Raw genomic sequence first — 19,144 nt, forward strand, 5'->3', positions numbered from 1 at the left:
AGCAGTTTCCACCTCCATCAAGCCGACATGAATTGGAGGGCTTCCTTGTGGAAGAATGGTGTCACATTCCAGACCCTTGTTGACTCCATGCCATGTCGTATCCATGCCGTTCTGGATGCATGTGGTAGCCCAACACCCTCCTGAGTGACATTCGGTTGGTGTTTCCTTTTTTTTGTCCACTACCTGTATATAGACAATAGTTCGATGCTGAAATTTTGTGCAACGACATTTTCTACTTTGAGGAACTTATTTTTTTCTGTACACAAAGTCGAGGCTCGTGTATGAGCTAACACATTAAACACAAAAAACATAAATGGATACATAAAACAAATAATAAAGGGAACGGGAGACAAGAGGGTGAGAGAGAGGGAAGTACAACAACAGCAGGGAACAGGGACATCGGGAGATCTGTGGAAGAGAGAGGGCTGCGGGGAAAAATGGCCTCTAAAGGTGGTTCATCAACTTCCCTTTACTCTGATTTTTCTAGAATAAGAAGTGCATGTCCACCTTGAACTATCCTCTTAGAAATGTAATACAACATGCATTTTCACAATGTTGAATATATTCTAGTGAATTAATGAATGAATGATTGTTTTAAGGCCATTTTTCCCCGCTAGAGCAGGGGTTAGCCTTGTGGGCCCCATGACAATCATGGTTCCCTGTTTGAGGCAATGTTTTTATGGCCGGATGCCCTTCCTGACGCCAACCCTTGGTCGCCTCTTACAATGTGCAGGGATACGGTGTACCTATTCTAAATCGGGGTACACACCATGATCATTCATCCCAGCAAGCTGGTACTCAATTTGCCGACCTCGGAAGGATGACAGGCTGAGTCAACCCCCCTGGCGTGAATTCAGCGATCGACCATTATTCAAACTCAGGATCCTAGGATCCCAAGCCTGCACCCTAACCGCTAAGCCAACACCAGGCTATTTGAATATATTCTAGTAGGGTTAGTAAATAGGGTGTCATGATGTTTTTGCCAGAGTTGATAAATGCTCCTTTTGTACCTTCCTGGTTGACTGCAGCGTGCAATTGTAGTCACTTGGGAGTTGCAACCTCTGGTCGCATCTGCAAGGCCTCTACAGGACACTGCCTATGCAGGGATGGTGCCACAGGACGGCGCTGTGAGAAATGCATGCGTGGCTTTCACAGAGAACAAGGAAGACCATGCAAGGAGTGCCATGTGTGTTTCAAGCTCTGGAACAAGGCCATCAGTGAACTGCTGACTGAGGCAGCTGAACTGTTCAGTCGACCTTTGGATATGTGCATGGGAAACTCAAGTTGGAATGGAGAGCTAGATGAGGTGGAAAGGATCATTGATGAGGTTCGGGAAATCATGGATACACTGCCAGATCTTAATAGCCCAGTGCACGACTTTCAGAATCAGATAAGCCAGACTTGGTAAGTATGATTCTTTGCTTATAAGGTGTTGAAGTGTTGTGTGGGAATAAGGTGAGCATGAGCCTTCCATCTTACCTTGTGTAGCCTTTCATGGTTGTTTTATGCAGCTTTAGATGAGCATGGGAGGGGTCGATTTATTTATATAATACTAGCCACCTGGGGTAACTGATTAGGTGAGAGCTAGTTGGTTATTCCCTCCATTCACAGGTGAGAGATGTCAGTGGGTCTTTGTTTTTCATGTATACTTTGACTGCTCGACGTTTGCACGTGGTACATGCTTGGGTGCCTCGATGGTACGCGTTACTGTCCGAGCTGTTGCTCATGACTCGCCAATAAGCGTTGAAGCCGGTCCGGCGGATAAGCGGGTGTGTAGCATTGGGATTCTCATGTACGTACTATGTAGAAATGGTGTCACAGCTGTGGAGGGACTCTGGGAAGAGTTTGAAACAGTAAAGGGCTTACCTTGTGCTGCCTTTCATGGTTGCTTTATCTTTATGCAGCCTTCTTCTGCTAGAAGAGCATGGAGGAGTCGATATATATTTAAAGAAAGAAAGGTGCTTCCAACCAGAAAGTAAAACTAGATATACTCTGCAAATTTGAGCAAATACACAAGAGCAGACTCGGGTGACATTTCACCTGCTTCACGGCAGGCTTCCTCAGGCCAATAGACTCCGAGCTTCGGCACGTACTGGGTTTTTATTCACAATGTGAATAAAAGGACCGCTTCTGGTCACGTGCCGGTGTTTGAGGTCAGATGGAGGCATCTTTTTTAACTTTGCAAACCTCAAGCAAATAAACGTCAAAGCACATAATTGATGAACTGCTCTGCTCTTTTTTTTATTGCTTATACATGATCACATGATCTGGTGTTGTATGAGTGTGCGTGAGCATGTGTGTGTGCTGGTTGTTGTTTTTGATGTTGTTGTGGTGTTTCCGGGGTACAAACATGAGGGGTTTCGTGTCCGTGTTGGATGTGATGAGGTGTGGGTTGTGTGATTGTTGGAGTTTCCATTGGGTTTTGTACACATGTGGGTGTGGTGTTTGGATGGAGTGTTGTTGTTTGTTGCTCACCATATCCAGCTGTTTGTACCATCCAGTTTTCGGCATTTGTACGAGAGGTTTGTTTTGTGTCCACCCTCTCCCCAGTTAGACCATCCTCTCGGCTCTTCACATGCCATGCTTCCAGTAATAATCTGTGTCGGTTGTTGTACGTTGTGTTTGAGGACACAGGTCCCATCAAAGTCAAAATTGTGGCCATATTGCAGGCAATTATGTGCTTTGGCTGGCCTTGTCACCTTTCCCAGCCTAACTGCTCTGTCAAGTTAATTTAGCCTTTGCTTCAAATTTCTTCCAGTTTCAGAAATGTAGAATTAGTCACAGTATTTGCATGATGAATGGTAAACTACTCTGGATTTATCACCAGTTGATATTGTGTCCTTCAGTTTTGAAATGACATTGGGGATGGTGCGTAGAGGCTTGTAGGCTACACCAATCCACGTGCTGCGTACTATCTTGGCAATCCTTTTGGAAAGGCCCGGGTAGTACGACAGTACACAGTGCCCAAGCGTGTCTGGCTCCTACCATTCTGCCTATTTTGGTTCTTTCAGGATAGGGAGTATCCCTTTGTTATACACCTTTTTGAATAGGACTCTAACTAATCTGATTTCTTTCATTGCATCGGCTTTGGAAGATGACACATTCTGTGCCCGAGCTGCCAAGGTCTGTGCTACACTGCGTTTGTGGGAGATTGGCTTGTGGGAATTGAAATCCAGTAATCTGTTGGTGCGGGTTTGTCTTTAGGTCGCCATTGGGCTTACGGTGGACCTCCACATCCAAAAAGACCAATTTGCTTAATTTTTTTCCCCATTTCAATTGTAAAGCTGATGCAAGTTGCCCAAGTAGGCACTCTACAATGTCTGTATGCACAATGGCGAAAGTGGCATCCACGTAACTGTTTCCTGTATTGTGGGAACCAATTCTCATTGGACTGAAATGTATTCTGTTCAAGTTCAGGCCACAACAGCAGAGGCCGGTGAACACATAGCTGTGCCAAATATTTGTTAATAGTGTGTGCCATCGTGCATGTAGGTCGTGCTGCTTAGACATATCTCCAGCAGGCCAGTACCGTCCTCAGGTGTTAATTGGCTGTTTTTTAAAGTCATTTTCCAATCGTTAGAATGTCTCAAATGATCGAGAGTAACACTCGCTGCCAGATCGAATGGAATATTGGTGAAGAGTGAAACCACATCAAAAAATACCATTGTCTCATCTTCTTGGATTCTAACCTCTCATCTTTTTGACAAATTCACCACTGTTCTTGACTGGTTTATCAGTCTTTCCCACAAGTCCATTCGATATTCCATTCGATTTTTTTTGAAATTCCAACTTCTTTCCTGGAAGTCCTTGCAGTGTTGATATGTTTGAAACCTCTCCCACCTCCCCCCAAGCCCTCCCCCTCCCACATTTCTATCGGTGTCTTGCTCTCAAATGTTGTGTTTGTGTCCTTCCCCCTCTCTCCCCATCTTGTGTTCCGCTCCCCTTATTTTGTGTTTTATGTGTCGGGTGACTTTTTGTGTGATTAATGTTAGCTCTTGCACGAGCCTCGATCTTGTATACCAAAAAAAAAAAAAAAAGTCTGCCAATTATGAGTGCTAGGTTACCAGACGGTTGGTAAAATGGAACATTAACAGAGGACACAATGGGTCTCGGATGGACATTCAATTTGTGGATCTTGGGAAGACCATATTGTCTGGGTGCTGAACTATTGCTGCAGTGAAGCCAATTGTCTGCCCGCCCTGCCTGCTCGTTTTTGCATGGACAATCCTGTGTTTAAGGACCGTTGTTGCTTCGGAGTTGGGTCAGCAGGTAGTTGAAGATAAGTTTTACCATCCTCCAGTAGTGATATGATTTTACCATGGTACGACTCCTTTTCCATTACAGCCACTGCCCTGCCCTTGCCTGCTGGTGCAAAGATCAAGTTTTCCCTGTTTTTTTAGACTTTTCATAACCTTCAGCTCTGTTACCGAGAGATTAGGTTTGGGTTTGTTAACGTGCAAAAAAAGGCCCGATGGTGTCAAGTGTAGCTGCTTGAGTGACGTGGACAATGTTGCTTGCAGGAGAAAGGTGGAAGCACTTTCTCGAACCCTCAATACGTCTCGTTCCGAGGTGGAGGATATCGACAGGTGGTTAAAACATGCGTTGGTTGAAGTTGCCAGCATTGGAAGAGAAACAATCAAATTGGATCGAATGCTTCAAGAAATAAGGCAACAGAAGGATAACCTACCGGATGCAACGTCAACAAGTAAAGTTTAATTTTCACTGTTTTTCACACCATCATCATACATTAATTTGCTCAAACGTATTCTCTATTTATATAGGAGGTTTGGCTTTGTGATCGATAATCGTGTATGATGTTGTAGAGTACAATGCTGTTCAATCGCCGTTTTAAAGCAATGCAGTATTGATATTAGGTGGAATTTATCAATTTTATAAATTTATGTACTTATGTAGGTGTACGTGTCCAGGTCACATGTGATGCACCCTCATGAGGGGATCAGTCAGGATTTTTTTTTTGGTATACTAAGTCGAGGCTCGAATAAGAGCTAACACATAGAACATATAATAAAGGGAGCGGGAGACAAGAGGGGGAGAGAGAGGGAAGCACAACAACAGTAGAGGACAGGGATATCAGATCTGTGGAAGAGAGAGGGCTGGGGGGGGGGGGGGGGTACATGGTATAAACAAAATGGACACTGCAGTGGATTTCAGGGGAAAAAAACAGGGAATTTGAAGGAGATCGGTTTGGGGAGGATTAAATGGGGTAGAAAACATCAAGATTTTAGATGGGGGAAGATATATGAGATGGTGGTCAACAGCTGTTTTGAAGACCTGGAGGGAGGAGTGGGATTGAAGGGAGTGGGGGAGTTTGTTTCCGAAGCAGGAAGAAAGAGGAATGAAAGTGTGAAGCTGAGCAGAGAATCTTGATTTTGGAAGATTCACCAGAAGAGGGTTGCTGGCGGATCTTGTGCGTTTTGCAGGAATATTTGGGGGACAGAGCACAGAGAGAGGTAGGCGTGCAAGGCCGGAGAGGAGTCGGTAGAATATAGAAAGACAGCCAACCTGCCTGCTATGAGAATGTGAAAGGCCCTCACAATCAGCTTCATCGTGGGAGATTCCAATGATTCTGAACGCTTTGGTTTCAACAGCGTGAAGCCGAGCGAGGTGTGAGGCAGGAGCACCGGCCCATAGGGGAGAACAGTATTCCATTGAGCTGCGGATGAAAGCCTTGTATGTGGTGAGGAGCTCAGGTGTGCCAAGGAAGGATTTCGCACGACGGAGGATGCCCAGTCGGCGACTGGCTTTGGAGGCCAGCTTGGAAATGTGGTTTTCCCAGTAAAGATCATGGCAGATAGTGAGACCCAAAAGCTTGAGTGACAGAACTTCCTCGAGAGGATTGTTGAGAAAGTCGATGGGAGGGCTTTGTAGATGGTCTTTTCGGAGAGACATAGTGAGAGTGTGAGAGTGTGAGATTTGTCAGGATTGAAAGACATGTTCCATGTGTTTGACTAGTCTGTGATTTTGTCCAGGTCTGCAGAGAGAGAGGAGGCTGCAGACTGCTGATTGGAGGGATGAGGAATGGAGCGGCAGAGAGTGGAGTCATCAGCAAAGAGATAGAGAGGATTTTCCAGATATTCGGGGAGATCATTGATGAAGACCAGAAAAAGCACAGGGCCCAGAACACTGCCTTGGGGAACTCCAGCCTGAACAGGAAGGGGAGATGAGAGAATTCTATTTAGAGCCACACGTTGACTATGACCAGAGAGGAATTCCGCAAGCCATGCATGGAGATTTCCATGGATCCTATAGGAGGAGAGTTTGGTGATCAGAGCGGGGTGTCAAAAAAAAAAAAAAAAAACACCTTTAGAGGCCATTTTTTTCCCCGCAAGCGGGGGTTGGCCTTTTTCGGGAACTGTGGTTGTTGTTGTTTTTCGGTCCCCTTTTTCCGAAATTTTCCGAAGTTTTTCCGAAGGATGTCAGACTGTATCAAAGGCACGTGATATGTCAAGGGAGACAGCCTGGATTTCTTGTCTGGTGTTGAGGACCTCCATCCATTGTTGAGACAGCAGAAGCAGTATGTCCAGAGTAGAGTGACGTGGTCTGAAACTAAATTGATGATCAGAGATCAAGCCATTGGAGAAGAGGAAAGATTGAATGTAGGATTTAATGTTTTAATACCAAAGGGAACATTCTCATTAAAATGCTTAAGTCGATATTTGTATTTGGCTCCTTCCTTTGCATATCAGCAGTAGTATAAAGCACAGAAAGAGATGGTACAGACACAAAAAGAGAAAGAGAAAGATGTGGAATATAAATAAATGGTCATTGACATGTCATCACCCTGTGCTCTTTACAAAGCTAGCCAACATGCTTACTCCACTGGTTATAACTCCCGTCTTTCCTCTCAATCTTCTGAGCATCACTTGGTGAATGTATTTTGTACTCGGTGATCACCTGCAGCTCTGAGATTCAGGTTTTTATTGGTTAATCTTGCTGATGCTGATTTTTAAAAAACTAATCTGAGAATGCAAGTCACTATTGCCGCGCGTGTGTGTGTGAGAGAGAGAGAGAGAGAGAGAGAGAGAGAGAGAGAGAGAGAGAGAGAGAGAGAGAGAGATAGAGATATAGATAGATAGAGAGAGATAGAGATAGAGATATCGAGAGAGAGAGATATCGAGAGAGAGAGATATCGAGAGAGAGAGATATCGAGAGAGAGAGATATCGAGATATCGAGATATCCAGTCTTTGCTAATCTAATCACGTTAAGCAGATGTTATAAATATTTTAGTTGAGTCCTATAATACAAGCATCTATTCATGCGCTAACCGATGTAATAAAATTGAGCTTACAATGTTCTATTTCCGGCCACGTAGGTGCTCCTGACATCGTCGTCCTCTCATACATAAAGGATATCAAAGAAGCTTACGCCAAATCGTCAAAAGCCGAGGAACAAACCATACAAGCCACGACTGGTCCCAGAAGTCCAATAAGGCGCTCAGAAAGTATCAGAAAGCAAACCACCAATGTCTTTGAGAACGCTTTGAAAATCCAGCAAAACAACACAAACATTTTGAAGAACATGAGTACTCTAGTCAACAACGTTGGTGTGGAAAATCTTAGCAGAAAGGTTTGTATCTTGAGCAATATTCTTTACCGATTATGGTTGCCCTGGATTGCGCGACTCACTCTTGTGTAAGTAAATTATTTGTATAACAGATATTACAATACAATCAAAACGGAAACATCGGGCCGTTTCCGTTATTTTCACCCAATCCTGACGCCTCTTCTTTTCTTTTGATTTAAGCACAAAGCTGCGTGGAAGTATCATTGGCTGAGGACATGGCTGTGTCTTTGTAGGATAGGGCAGGAATTTGTGATGTGCTGCACTAGAAACACGCTCTCTAGGGGAGCAGTCTGGATTGGTCACATGTTTTCGGTCCCTTTACCTTAATTATACCTTGGCTCACACTATCATGTGTGAGAATGATGCTTTCGACTTGGTCTGGGGGAGGGGGGGGAGGGAGTGGGGGTGGGCGGGGTTGACAAAGGGGAGTGTTATTAACTTTACTATCATTATTGCTGATATTATTATTATTATTATGCTATTATCGTTATAGCCGACGCATCATTTCAAATGGAAACTGGAACGGCACTCAGTAGAGAGCATACCTCCACCTGGGTGACCATATCACTCAATGGTGAAGAATCACTGAAAAAATTATACGAGTTGGATCCGGATCCGGATCTTCAGCAAAATTGAATCGATTCTTCCTTGTAACACACACAACCTGTCCACCAAGTTTCGTCCAAATCCATCCATAACTTTTTGAGATATCCTGCTATGAATCGTTTTTGGCCTTATCGCTCAATGGTGAAGAATCACTTAAAGATTAAATAATTCTCATATCCGAATCCATAATCAGATCTTCACCAAAATCGAATCGATTCTTCCTTGTCAGACACACAACCTCTCCATCAAGTTTCGTCCAAATCCGTCCATAACTTTTTGAGATATCCTGCCATGTATCGTTTTTGGCCCAATCTCCCAATGGTGAAGAATCACTTAAAAAATAAATAATTCTCATATCCAAATCCATATTTAGATCTTCACCAAAATCGAATCGATTCTTCCTTGTCCGACACACAACCTGTCCATCAAGTTTCGTCCAAATCCATCCACAACGTTTTGAGATATCCTGCCATGTATCGTTTTTGGCCCAATCTCCCAATGGTGAAGAATCACTTACGAAATAAATAATTCTCATGTCGGAATCCATATTCAGATCTTCACCAAAATCGAATCGATTCTTCCTTGTCAGACACACAACCTGTCCATCAAGTTTCGTCCAAATCCGTCCACAACCTTTTGAGATATCCTGCCATGTATCGTTTTTGGCCCAATCTCCCAATGGTGAAGAATCACTTAAAAAATAAATAATTCTCATATCCAAATCCATATTTAGATCTTCACCAAAATCGAATCGATTCTTCCTTGTCCGACACACAACCTGTCCATCAAGTTTCGTCCAAATCCATCCACAACGTTTTGAGATATCCTGCCATGTATCGTTTTTGGCCCAATCTCCCAATGGTGAAGAATCACTTAAAAAATAAATAATTCTCATGTCGGAATCCATATTCAGATCTTCACCAAAATCGAATCAATTATTCCTTGTCCGACACACAACCTCTGCACCAAGTTTCGTCCAAATCCGTCCACAACTTTTTGAGATATCCTATATATCTATCGTTTTTGGCCCTATCTCTCAATGGAGAAGAATCACTTAAACAATTAAATAATTCTCATATCCGAATCCATATTCAGATGTTCACCAAAATCGAATCGATTCTTCCTTGTCAGACACAACCTGTCCATCAAGTTTCGTCCAAATCCGTGCATAACTTTTTGAGATAACCTGCTACATATCGTTTTTGGCCCGATCTCCCAATGCTGAAGAATCACTTGAAAAATTATACTAGCCGGATCCGAATCTTCACCAAAATCTAATCATTTCGTCCTTGTCACATACGCTACATCTCTGCCAAATTTCGTCCGAATCCGTCCACAATAGTTTGAGATGTCTTGTTCACAATCAAACAAACAAACAAACGGACAGACAGGGGTGAAAACATAACCTCCATCCACCTTTGGTGTCGGAGGTAAAAATGTCCCCCGACGATGAAATGCTTGATGTCCTGCTTCTTCTTCACGTGACGTACTTGTTGGTGTTATTAATTTTGACATTCGAAGGGAACTTAGAAAAACGCCACGATAACAAACATGACTGAAGATGGCGTTATTACCTCCGCCACTGGTTATGTTTTGCTGGATGGATGGAGGTTATGTTTTCATCCCTGTCGGTTTGTTTGTTTGTCAACAGGATATCTTACAAAGTTGTGCACAGATTCGGACGAAACTTGATGGATAGTTTGGGTGTGTGACAAGGACGAATCGATTCGATTTAGGTTCAAGTCAGAATCCAGATCTGGCCCTATCAGTGGTTAATATATTGTAATTAGATTAGATAGGATGAAGCCTTGTAAAAACGTCACAATAAGCTATTTATACACCTCAACATGGCGTATGTCCAAGGAGGAAAAACCCCTTGGGGAGGGAGTTAATATTGATTGTAATAACATTATATGTTATGCTATTACCATTATTGTCGTTCTTAGTTTTGTTATTAGAGCCTGGTGTTGGCTTAGCGGTTAGGGTGCCAGCTTGGGATGCTAGGATCCTGGGTTCGAATCCTGGTCGATCGCTGAATTGACACCAGGGGGGTCCACTCAGCCTGCTCATCCTTCCGAGGTCAGCAAATCAAGTATCAGCTCACTGGTAATTCCCTGTGTGTCACAAGAGGTGACCAACAGGGTTGGCAGCAGGAAGGGCATCCGGCCATAAAACATTGCTTTGAAAAGGGGACCACAGTGCCTGAAAAAGGCCAACCCCTGCTCTACGGGGAAAAATGGCCTCTAAAGGTGGTTCTTCTTCTTACTTTTGTTATTTAAACCAGCCTTGGAAAAACGCCATGATAAACTCTTTATACACCTTAACACGGATTTCACCCAAGGCAAAAAGCCCCCTTGGGGAAGGGGGCAAGTTAAGTCGCTACAAACTCCATCGGGTGAGCCTTAGTCCTCCTGTCAAGTTTGGTTGAGATTGGAGTATGATTGTGCCCGAAATAGCCCACCTACTCTTTGTGAAGGACACCGTGGGATCTTTAACCCTTAGATGCAGGCGTCAAAAATCCTACATAAACGCAGCCATTGGGCCTTGGAGGCCCAACGGTTGTGTTCGTGTAATGTTTAAAAAAAATTTTATCAATTTTTTTTCTTTCATATCCTTTTTCAATCCAAGTCGATGCTCATGGATGTGTATTTGCTCAGAAAATGTGAATCATTGATCCTATTCGTTGGAAGAATCCCATACAAGTAATGAATTAATTTTTTTTTTTTGCAAAAAATTTTTTGGTTCTTCGTTTTTCAAATTGTTTTTTCTCTAAAAAGTTGAGGCTCATGGAGGAGTATTTGTTCAAAAAATATGATTCACTAATCCTTTTATTTAGAATGTATATGTCCACAACTGTCAAAAATCCTACACCTATGCAGCCATTGCGCCTCGTAGGCCCCACGAATATATTAGTGTAAAGTTTTTTAATTTTCATATTTTTGTCACTGAATTATTTGTAACCAAGTTATAGGAGCATATAATGAGGGTCATATCAAGAAAATAATGATATAACATGGTAGTACAACAACATTTATGCAGGGCCTCGATGGCCCCAGGCCTGCATTCGTGTCAGATTTTCTGGTTATAAGTGAAAAATGAAGATTTTCCCACGAGCCTGAATGAATTTTTTTATGTCACTGAATTTTGTGTAACAACATGAAAGTCGGTGAAAATGAGGCTCATTCCAAAAAAAAAATTGCACAGCATCGTTTTTGTAACAAAAAAAAACCTTGTGGGCCTCCGAGGCCCAATCATTGCATCCAAGGGTTAACGTCCGCCGACTAATGCCAGCAGACAGGATGCCCTGAGTTTAACGTTCATCTGAGGGACACATTGATGAATCACCCTGCTTGTGAAACACCGATATTCAAATTCAGGCTGGACAGGCCAGAGGCGATTGTGCTTGAGGTGGTTAAGAAAAAGTTCCATGATTGTGTCACGCAAGAGGATATAAAAGGATATTGATTGGAACTTGGAAGCATAAATGACATGTATATATCTGTATATATATTTACTGCATGCAGAAGGTCATTACATGTATATATCTTTACAAGAATTATGTTCGGTAGTGTTTGCGTTATTGATTGAGAAATAAAATAGGAAGGAGGCTTTGATTTTGGGAATATGCTTCCATCTTCGCACAGCAAACAAATCTCAACTCGAGTGTTGCTGGTGTTCTTGTCTTGGTTTATTAATGCTATTTAACCATTGCAAGTTCTACACTTAGTCCAATTTGTTCCATCAACAATCGACATGAAAGTGAAATTCCCAAACTTCAAGCTGCATTTATCCGAGACATATTCAAGGATTCCTCTGCTCCCTTTTTCCTGCTCTGCAGGTCTGTGGCTCGAATATGAGTAAATCCTGTGACGAAGCGCTGTCGTGTGGAGGAACTCCTTGTAAGGAGAGTCATGGGTGGTGGTGTGGTGGTGACAGATGCAAAGGTCTTGCACAGCTGTCAAAAAACACACTCAATGATGCTAATGCAGCTTCGATTGCTGTCGCTGAACTATTAACGAATCTGAGCAGGCAGTTGTCACAGGTACAATGTTGGACAATTTTTTTTTGCTTGTACACATATTATAACGTTGTATGTATTATTATATCGATAGTTGACCAATATTTAATGATACCCAAATCATCTTGGTTGCTCCTGTTGTTGTTGGCAGGTGGAGAAAGTGAAAAAAAATGCCTCTGATGCAAAGTCCATTGCAAACAAATCAGTATTAAGAGCATCCGATGCCATTGAAATTGTTCAAAATGCATCTGGAGGAATCGATGATATATTGCGGAGATACAATGACTTCAGCATTGGTAATGCCTTTGTCTTTTTTAACGACGCAAAGCGGAGTAGGGGGGGGGGGGGGGGGTTCCCCCACTCAAATTATGAAAAACAGTCCTGAACAAGCAAAATTCAACAGACATGTTAATCCTTTGCTTTATACATTCCATTATCCATCCAGTATCTCATTTTCCCCATTTTGTGAATGTTCAGATACCAATGGCATAGAAGTCATGCTTAATGCTCCGAAACATTGTTAGTCCATCCCCTGGTCAGCAGGAGAGGGGTTTTGCAATAATCTCTGTGTGTCTGTGTCTGTCTGTGGCTGTAACTTTTTTTTACCATTTGAATTTGTCATCAAATTTTCAACAAAGCTTTATTATGAAGATATGGAGAAGTCAAGTTCATCATTTGGTCAAAGGTCAAAGGTCAGAATCACCTAAAATCATCAATTTTCATCCAATTGACCTGACATTCTAATTTACCATTTGAGTTTTGTCATCAAATTTTCAACTAGAACGCCACTCAGTAGAGCGCATACTCCCGCCTTGGGTTTAGTTGGAATAATACGTTTTGTTTGACATCCCCTCTCCCCAAAACAATAAATGAAAAAGAAAGTAAGCCCTAACTGTCAGATAATTTATTTTGATATATCTCGGAATTAGAGGAGAAAAACATAATTTAAGAACAAGAATAAAAGCTTTAATGCAGTAAAACAGAAAAAATCTTTCCCAAAAAAAATTCCCAAAAAAATTCCTGCATCCGGAAATAATATCCTGAGCATCACCAAAAACTAATCAATTCTTCCTTATCCCAAGGGCAATCATCCCACCAACTTTCATCCAAATCCGTTCAGAACCTTTCCAGATATCTTGGTCACAAACACACGAACATACAGACACACGGACGGACACGATCGAATGCATTACTCCCTGGTGGGAGTAATAAACCTGAAAATCGCAGAGCCAGAACCAGAATTATTTATTTGGTCTGGGAAGCCCATGCGAGGTTTCTTCTTCTTCAGCCCCTCACAACCCTGGGTGAATATGCGATCTTTTAAAAAAAAGTTCGAATTTTGCAAATCTGTTTTATTCGTTTGTTAATATACCTCAGCCATTGACAAATCTGGAAATAAGTCTTTATAAGTTCATCAAATACTGACACCGCGAATGACATTCGCTGAGCTAAATGTTGATATTAAAGCGCGGTGTTACGCGCGCTACTTGTAAGCAAGGAGGAAGCGGACAACGCGGCAATTTGTAAGAGTCTTTGTTTCAAGAGCTCACTGTAACACTGAGCTGCTCAGGGCTGCGTGCCCCGTGTATATCGTGAGGCCACGCCTCTCTCCCTGGCGTGGCCCACCCCCACTTGGTGTGCGGGGTGATGTCACCACGTCAGTGCTTTCGTGTCCGCCACACGCGCCCCGCCAGAATCCCTGCGCACCTGAAGGGTCAGTTTGTGGGGCAAACGGATGACCCGGCCGAAGCGCCCCCTGGCGACTGGCGGCGTCTGGGATGCAGGGATGCCATCTGGGATGCCTCCGGCTGCAGGACCGGGGGGCGGCATGGCGGCGGGGCTGGGCGGTGCCGGGGGTCCGCCCGCAGGGGGGCGGCCCCGACGCAGGGGTCGGGCCACTGGCGGTGGATGGTCCACGTCGAGGTGGGCCGGCTTGAGGCGGTCCACAGAAACGCAGTCAGGAGTACCGCCGATGTCCAGGGTGAAGTGCTTCACCCCGGTCTCCAGCACGCGGAAAGGCCCGTCGTACGGGGGCCGCAGTGGTGTCCGGTGGGCATCGTGGCGGATGAAGACGTACTCCGCCGTGCGAAGCTCCGGGGCGACGTGCGTCGGTGGGTGCCCGTGGCGTGCCGTTGGCACCGGGGTGAACCTCTGGGAGGTCTCCTGCAGAGCGGAGCGCTGCTGTGCCGTGGACCATGGTGCTGTGGAGTCGGGGAGGAACTCGCCCGGCACCCGCAGCGGTTGCCCGAAGACCAACTCCACCGCGGATGCGCGCAGGTCCTCCTTGGGCGCCGTCCGGAGGCCCAGCAGGACCCAGGGGAGCCTGTCGACCCAGCCGCCGTCGCGGAGGGTGGCCCGGAGCGCGGCCTTCAATGAGCGGTGAAATCGCTTGCACAGGCCGTTAGCCTGGGGGTGGTAGGCCGTGGTTCGGTGCAGCCGGACCCCGAGCCCCCGCGCGACCGCCCCCCAGAACTCCGAGGTGAACTGGGGGCCGCGGTCGGACGAGATGTCTGAGGGGGCACCGAACCGGGCGACCCAGGTGGCGATGAACGCCTGCGCGACGTCCGCCGCCGTCGTCGACGCCAAGGGCACGGCCTCCGGCCACCGGGTGGTGCGGTCCACCATGGTGAGGACGTGGGTGAAACCCCGCGAGGGGGACAGAGGTCCCACCAGGTCCACGTGGACGTGGTCAAACCGGCGTTCCGGCACTGTAAACGGGGCCAATGGGGCCTGGGTGTGCCGGTGCACCTTGGCGCGCTGGCACGCGAGGCACATCCTGGCCCAGCCGCGGACGGCCTTCCGGAGGCCATGCCAGACGAATTTGTTGGCGATCAACCTCTGGGAGGCCCTCGTGCCCGGGTGGGACAGGCCGTGGATGGCGTCAAACACCTGGCGCTGCCAGCCCGCGGGCACGATGGGGCGAGGCCGCCCGAGGGAGACGTCATACAAGAGGGCCGTGCCCGCGCCATCGAACGGCACCTCGGTGACGCGGAGGCCCGTGACGGTGGTCCGCAAGGCCTGGACGTCAGGGTCAGCGGCCTGGTCCGCTGCCATCCGGGCATAGTCAATGCCGAGGTGGACTGCGTGGGCGACGGCCCGGGAAAGGCAATCCGCCACCGGGTTGTCCTTCCCCGCGACGTGCCGGATGTCCGTCGTGTACTCGGACACGGCCGAGAGGTGACGCTGCTGCCGGGCCGACCACGGCTCGGTGACCTTGCCCATCGCGAAGAACAGCGGCTTGTGGTCGACGAAGGCCATGAACGCACGGCCCTCGAGCAGATGGCGGAAGTGCCTGACCGCCAAGTGAAGCCCGAGCAACTCGCGGTCGAAGGTACTGTAACGGCGTTCGGGCGGGCGAAGCTGCCGGCTAAAGAACGCCAGCGGTTGTCAAGCTCCACGCACCCATTGCTCGTGCACCGCGCCCACCGCGTAGTCTGAGGCGTCGGTGGTGAGGGCGATCGGTGCATCGGGCGCCTGGTGCGCAAGCATGGTGGCGTTAGCCAAGGCGAGCTTCGCGCCCGTGAACGCCGCATCCATCTGCTCGGTCCAGGTAACGTCGCCTTTGCCCGGCTTACCTCGGAGAGCTTCGTGCAGGGGGCGCAGGAGCTGGGCAATACGGGGCAGGAACCGATGGTAAAAGTTCACCATGCCCAGGAACTCCTGCAGCCCCCTGATCGTGCGGGGGCGCGGAAACCCCTTCACCGCCTCCACCTTGGCCGGCAGGGGGACGGCTCCGTGCCTGGTGATGCGGTGCCCCAGAAAATCGAGTTCGGCGACGCCGAACCGGCACTTTGCGGGGTTCACAATCAGGCCATGCTGGCCCAGGCGTTCGAAGAGCGTGCGGAGGTGGTGTAGGTGCTCTTCGCGGGACGCGCTGGCAACGAGGATATCGTCCAGGTAGACATATACAAAATCCAAGTCGCGCAGGACGCTGTCCATCAGCCGCTGGAACGCCTGAGCCGCATTCTTCAGACCGAAGGGCATCTGCAGGAATTCGAAGAGTCCGAACGGCGTGATGACCACCATCTTCGGGACGTCCTCCGGCCTGACGGGGACCTGATGGTAGCCGCGTATGACGTCCACCTTCGAGAAGAAGGGCATGCCCGCCAAACGGGCGGAAAAGTCCTGAATGTGGGGGACGGGGTAGCGGTCGGGGGTGGTGGCGTCATTGAGATGGCGATAGTCCCCGCACGGTCGCCATCCCCCGCCGGGCTTCGGCACGATGTGCAGCGGCGACGCCCAAGCACTCTCCGAGCGCCGAACGATGCCGAGTCGCTCCAGGGTAGCGAACGCCGCTTTTGCTACCGCCAGCTTCGTCGGCTCGAGGCGGCGTGCCCGGGCATAGACCGGTGGCCCGACGGTGGGGATGTGATGGGCCACCCCATGCTTGACGGCCCCCGCCGAGAAGGCGGGCCGCGTGAGGGCCGGGAAGCCGGCGAGGAGGCGGGTGAATTCGGCCGCTGCCGGAAGCGTACAGAATTCGGGAAGTTTCGCTGCCGGAAGCGTACAGAATTCGGGAAGTTTAACCGACATCGCGTTGTTGGCCATGGCAATGGCGTCGTGTTTGGAAGGATCGCTACGGCAGATCCAACGTCGAGGTCACCAATAAAGCGCGGTGTTACGCGCGCTACTTGTAAGCAAGGAGGAAGCGGACAACGCGGCAATTTGTAAGAGTCTTTATTTCAAGAGCTCACTGTAACACTGAGCTGCTCAGGGCTGCGCGCCCCGTGTATATCGTGAGGCCACGCCTCTCTCCCTGGCGTGGCCCACCCCCACTTGGTGTGCGGGGTGATGTCACCACGTCAGTGCTTTCGTGTCCGCCACAATATCTCTTCTGAGGTAAAAAAAAAAAAAAAAAAACAGTTTTAAAGCATTATATGTATCAAACGATACATTTTATGAAACGGGGAAACCTAATACACACATTGGTGGTTTTAAAATGACAGAATATGTCTTTATTATTTAAAAAAAATGAACATTGAAGGCGACGCTGCTAAAAAAATACACCGCTCTAACGCATAACCATGAGTTTAAACTACATTCACAACAAATATGAAAACTATTTTCGTATCACAATGTTAAGTATAGAATATATAGAAGATAATGTTAAAAAAAAATGAGCCCTATCTTCCAATGGTAAAAAAATCCTTTAAAAAATTCCTAGATCGGGAATAATATCCTGAGCTTCACCAAAAACTAATCAATTCTTCCTTGTCCCAAGGGCAATCATCCCACCAACTTTCATCCAAATCCGTTCAGAACTTTTCCAGATATCTTGTTCACAAACACACGAACACACACACACACACACACACACACACATACGGACACGAGTGAATGCATTACTCCCTGGCGGGAGTAACAAAGCTTTATTATGAGGATATGGAGAAGTCAAATTAATAATTTGGTCAAAGGGTGAAAGGTCAGCGGCACCTAAAATCATCAATTTTCATCCAATTGACCTGAAATATTAAGAATTAACATATCGGGTCACTGAATTGCTTCACCAATCAAAAGCGAATACTGATTGGTTTGTTGTAGATCAAAGGGTCCAAGGTCAAGGTTACATTAAATTATCAATTTTCATGTGATTGACCTGAAATTTTAAGAATTTGCATATTGGGTCACTGAATTGGTTCACCAATGAAAAGCGAGAAGCTGATTGTTTTTTTTTGTTTTTTTAATGAAAAGTTCAAAGGCCAAGGTTGTATAAAATTGTCAATTTTCATCCAATTGACCGTAAATTTTAAGAATTTGCATTTTGGATCACTGAATTGGTTTACCAATCAAAATATAGAAGCTAATTGTTTTTTTTATTATTGAAAGGTCAAAGGTCAGGGTTGTATAAAATTGCCAATTTTCATCCGATTGACTTGAAAATTGAGCAGGATTTGCATTTTGGGTCACTGAAGCATATTTATTTTGAGGTCAAATGTCAAGATCACCTAAAACCGTCAATTTTTGTGTGTTTTTTTTTAGGCTGTTTTATTCATGTTTAGCATAAGGTATAAGAAGTCCGAATACATAGCGGATGCGGACGGGCCTTGCATTTTCAGATGCTTTCTAGTTTTGTTTTCCAAAGGAAAAAACATTTTGACCCCCTCTGTAATCAGTGACGTATTTTTGAAGCGACCATTAGAATGTTTGTATTTTGTAATCAATGATCATTATGTTGTCGCAGGAGTTCATCCTTCGGAAGTTGAAGATTTGGCCTTCAAAGCTCTCAACATCACCCTACCTGCCAGCGATGCTGAGATAAATATGCTGATTGCACAGATCACGTCTGCATTGGAGGCTTTCGATAAAATAGATGTCAAGTTGACCCTGGAAGCAGTCCAGAACATGTCAAAGAAAGCTCAAGATGCAAGGTTTTTAAGAGGCGCTAATTATTTTAAGAATGTCCATTCAAATAGAGCTCGAGCATTTGAATTGTTCGGATATAACTGCTCAGAACAATTAACAGAAGGTTTTCTACATTTCAGCCAATGGTGGATTTCCTATTGACTTTGTCCAAGTTGCATCGATAATCTTGAATTGATCCACAGACAATGCTGCCGTTCAGACTAATAGATGGGGGTCGAAGCATTTTGTTGCTTTTACTCTTTGTTACTTGCCATCACCTAAATAGGCATCACCTGGTGTTGGCCTAATGGTTAAGGCGGCGGGCCAAGGATCCTCAGGTCCTGAATTCGAATTCCGTTGAATTAACACCAGGTGGGGTTGACTCGGCCTGTCTTTTGGTGGCGGACCTCCTTCTACTCCGAGGTCGGCAAAATGAGTACCACATAACTGGTTATGGAGAGGCATTGCATCAGCGGCAGATGCGCCCACAGAAAAATGATGCAACCAGCTGGGTGGCTGCACACGAACTACCCACCTAAATACGCATACTATTTTTGCATTCAAAAGTAGAACGGCACTCGGTAGAGCACATA

The 19,144-nt window shown here is 46.1% G+C and overlaps 1 protein-coding gene across 2 annotated transcripts in view; it reads left to right on the top strand.

The window, feature by feature from the left end:
* LOC137436521 (laminin subunit beta-2-like) overlaps positions 1 to 19,144 on the top strand; it is a 205,141-nt gene that overhangs the window by 166,241 nt on the left and 19,756 nt on the right. For both annotated transcript variants that reach the window (XM_068130383.2, XM_068130382.2), the window contains exons 25-30: positions 1,029 to 1,404; positions 4,521 to 4,705; positions 7,335 to 7,588; positions 12,030 to 12,233; positions 12,361 to 12,505; positions 18,391 to 18,577. In XM_068130383.2, the coding sequence (XP_067986484.2) occupies positions 1,029 to 1,404; positions 4,521 to 4,705; positions 7,335 to 7,588; positions 12,030 to 12,233; positions 12,361 to 12,505; positions 18,391 to 18,577 (1,351 nt within the window). The remainder of the gene's footprint in view (positions 1 to 1,028; positions 1,405 to 4,520; positions 4,706 to 7,334; positions 7,589 to 12,029; positions 12,234 to 12,360; positions 12,506 to 18,390; positions 18,578 to 19,144) is intronic.

This window comes from Myxine glutinosa, chromosome 11, assembly GCF_964187855.1.
Source record: "Myxine glutinosa chromosome 11, kmMyxGlut1.1, whole genome shotgun sequence".
NCBI classification, from domain to species: Eukaryota; Metazoa; Chordata; class Myxini; order Myxiniformes; family Myxinidae; genus Myxine; species Myxine glutinosa.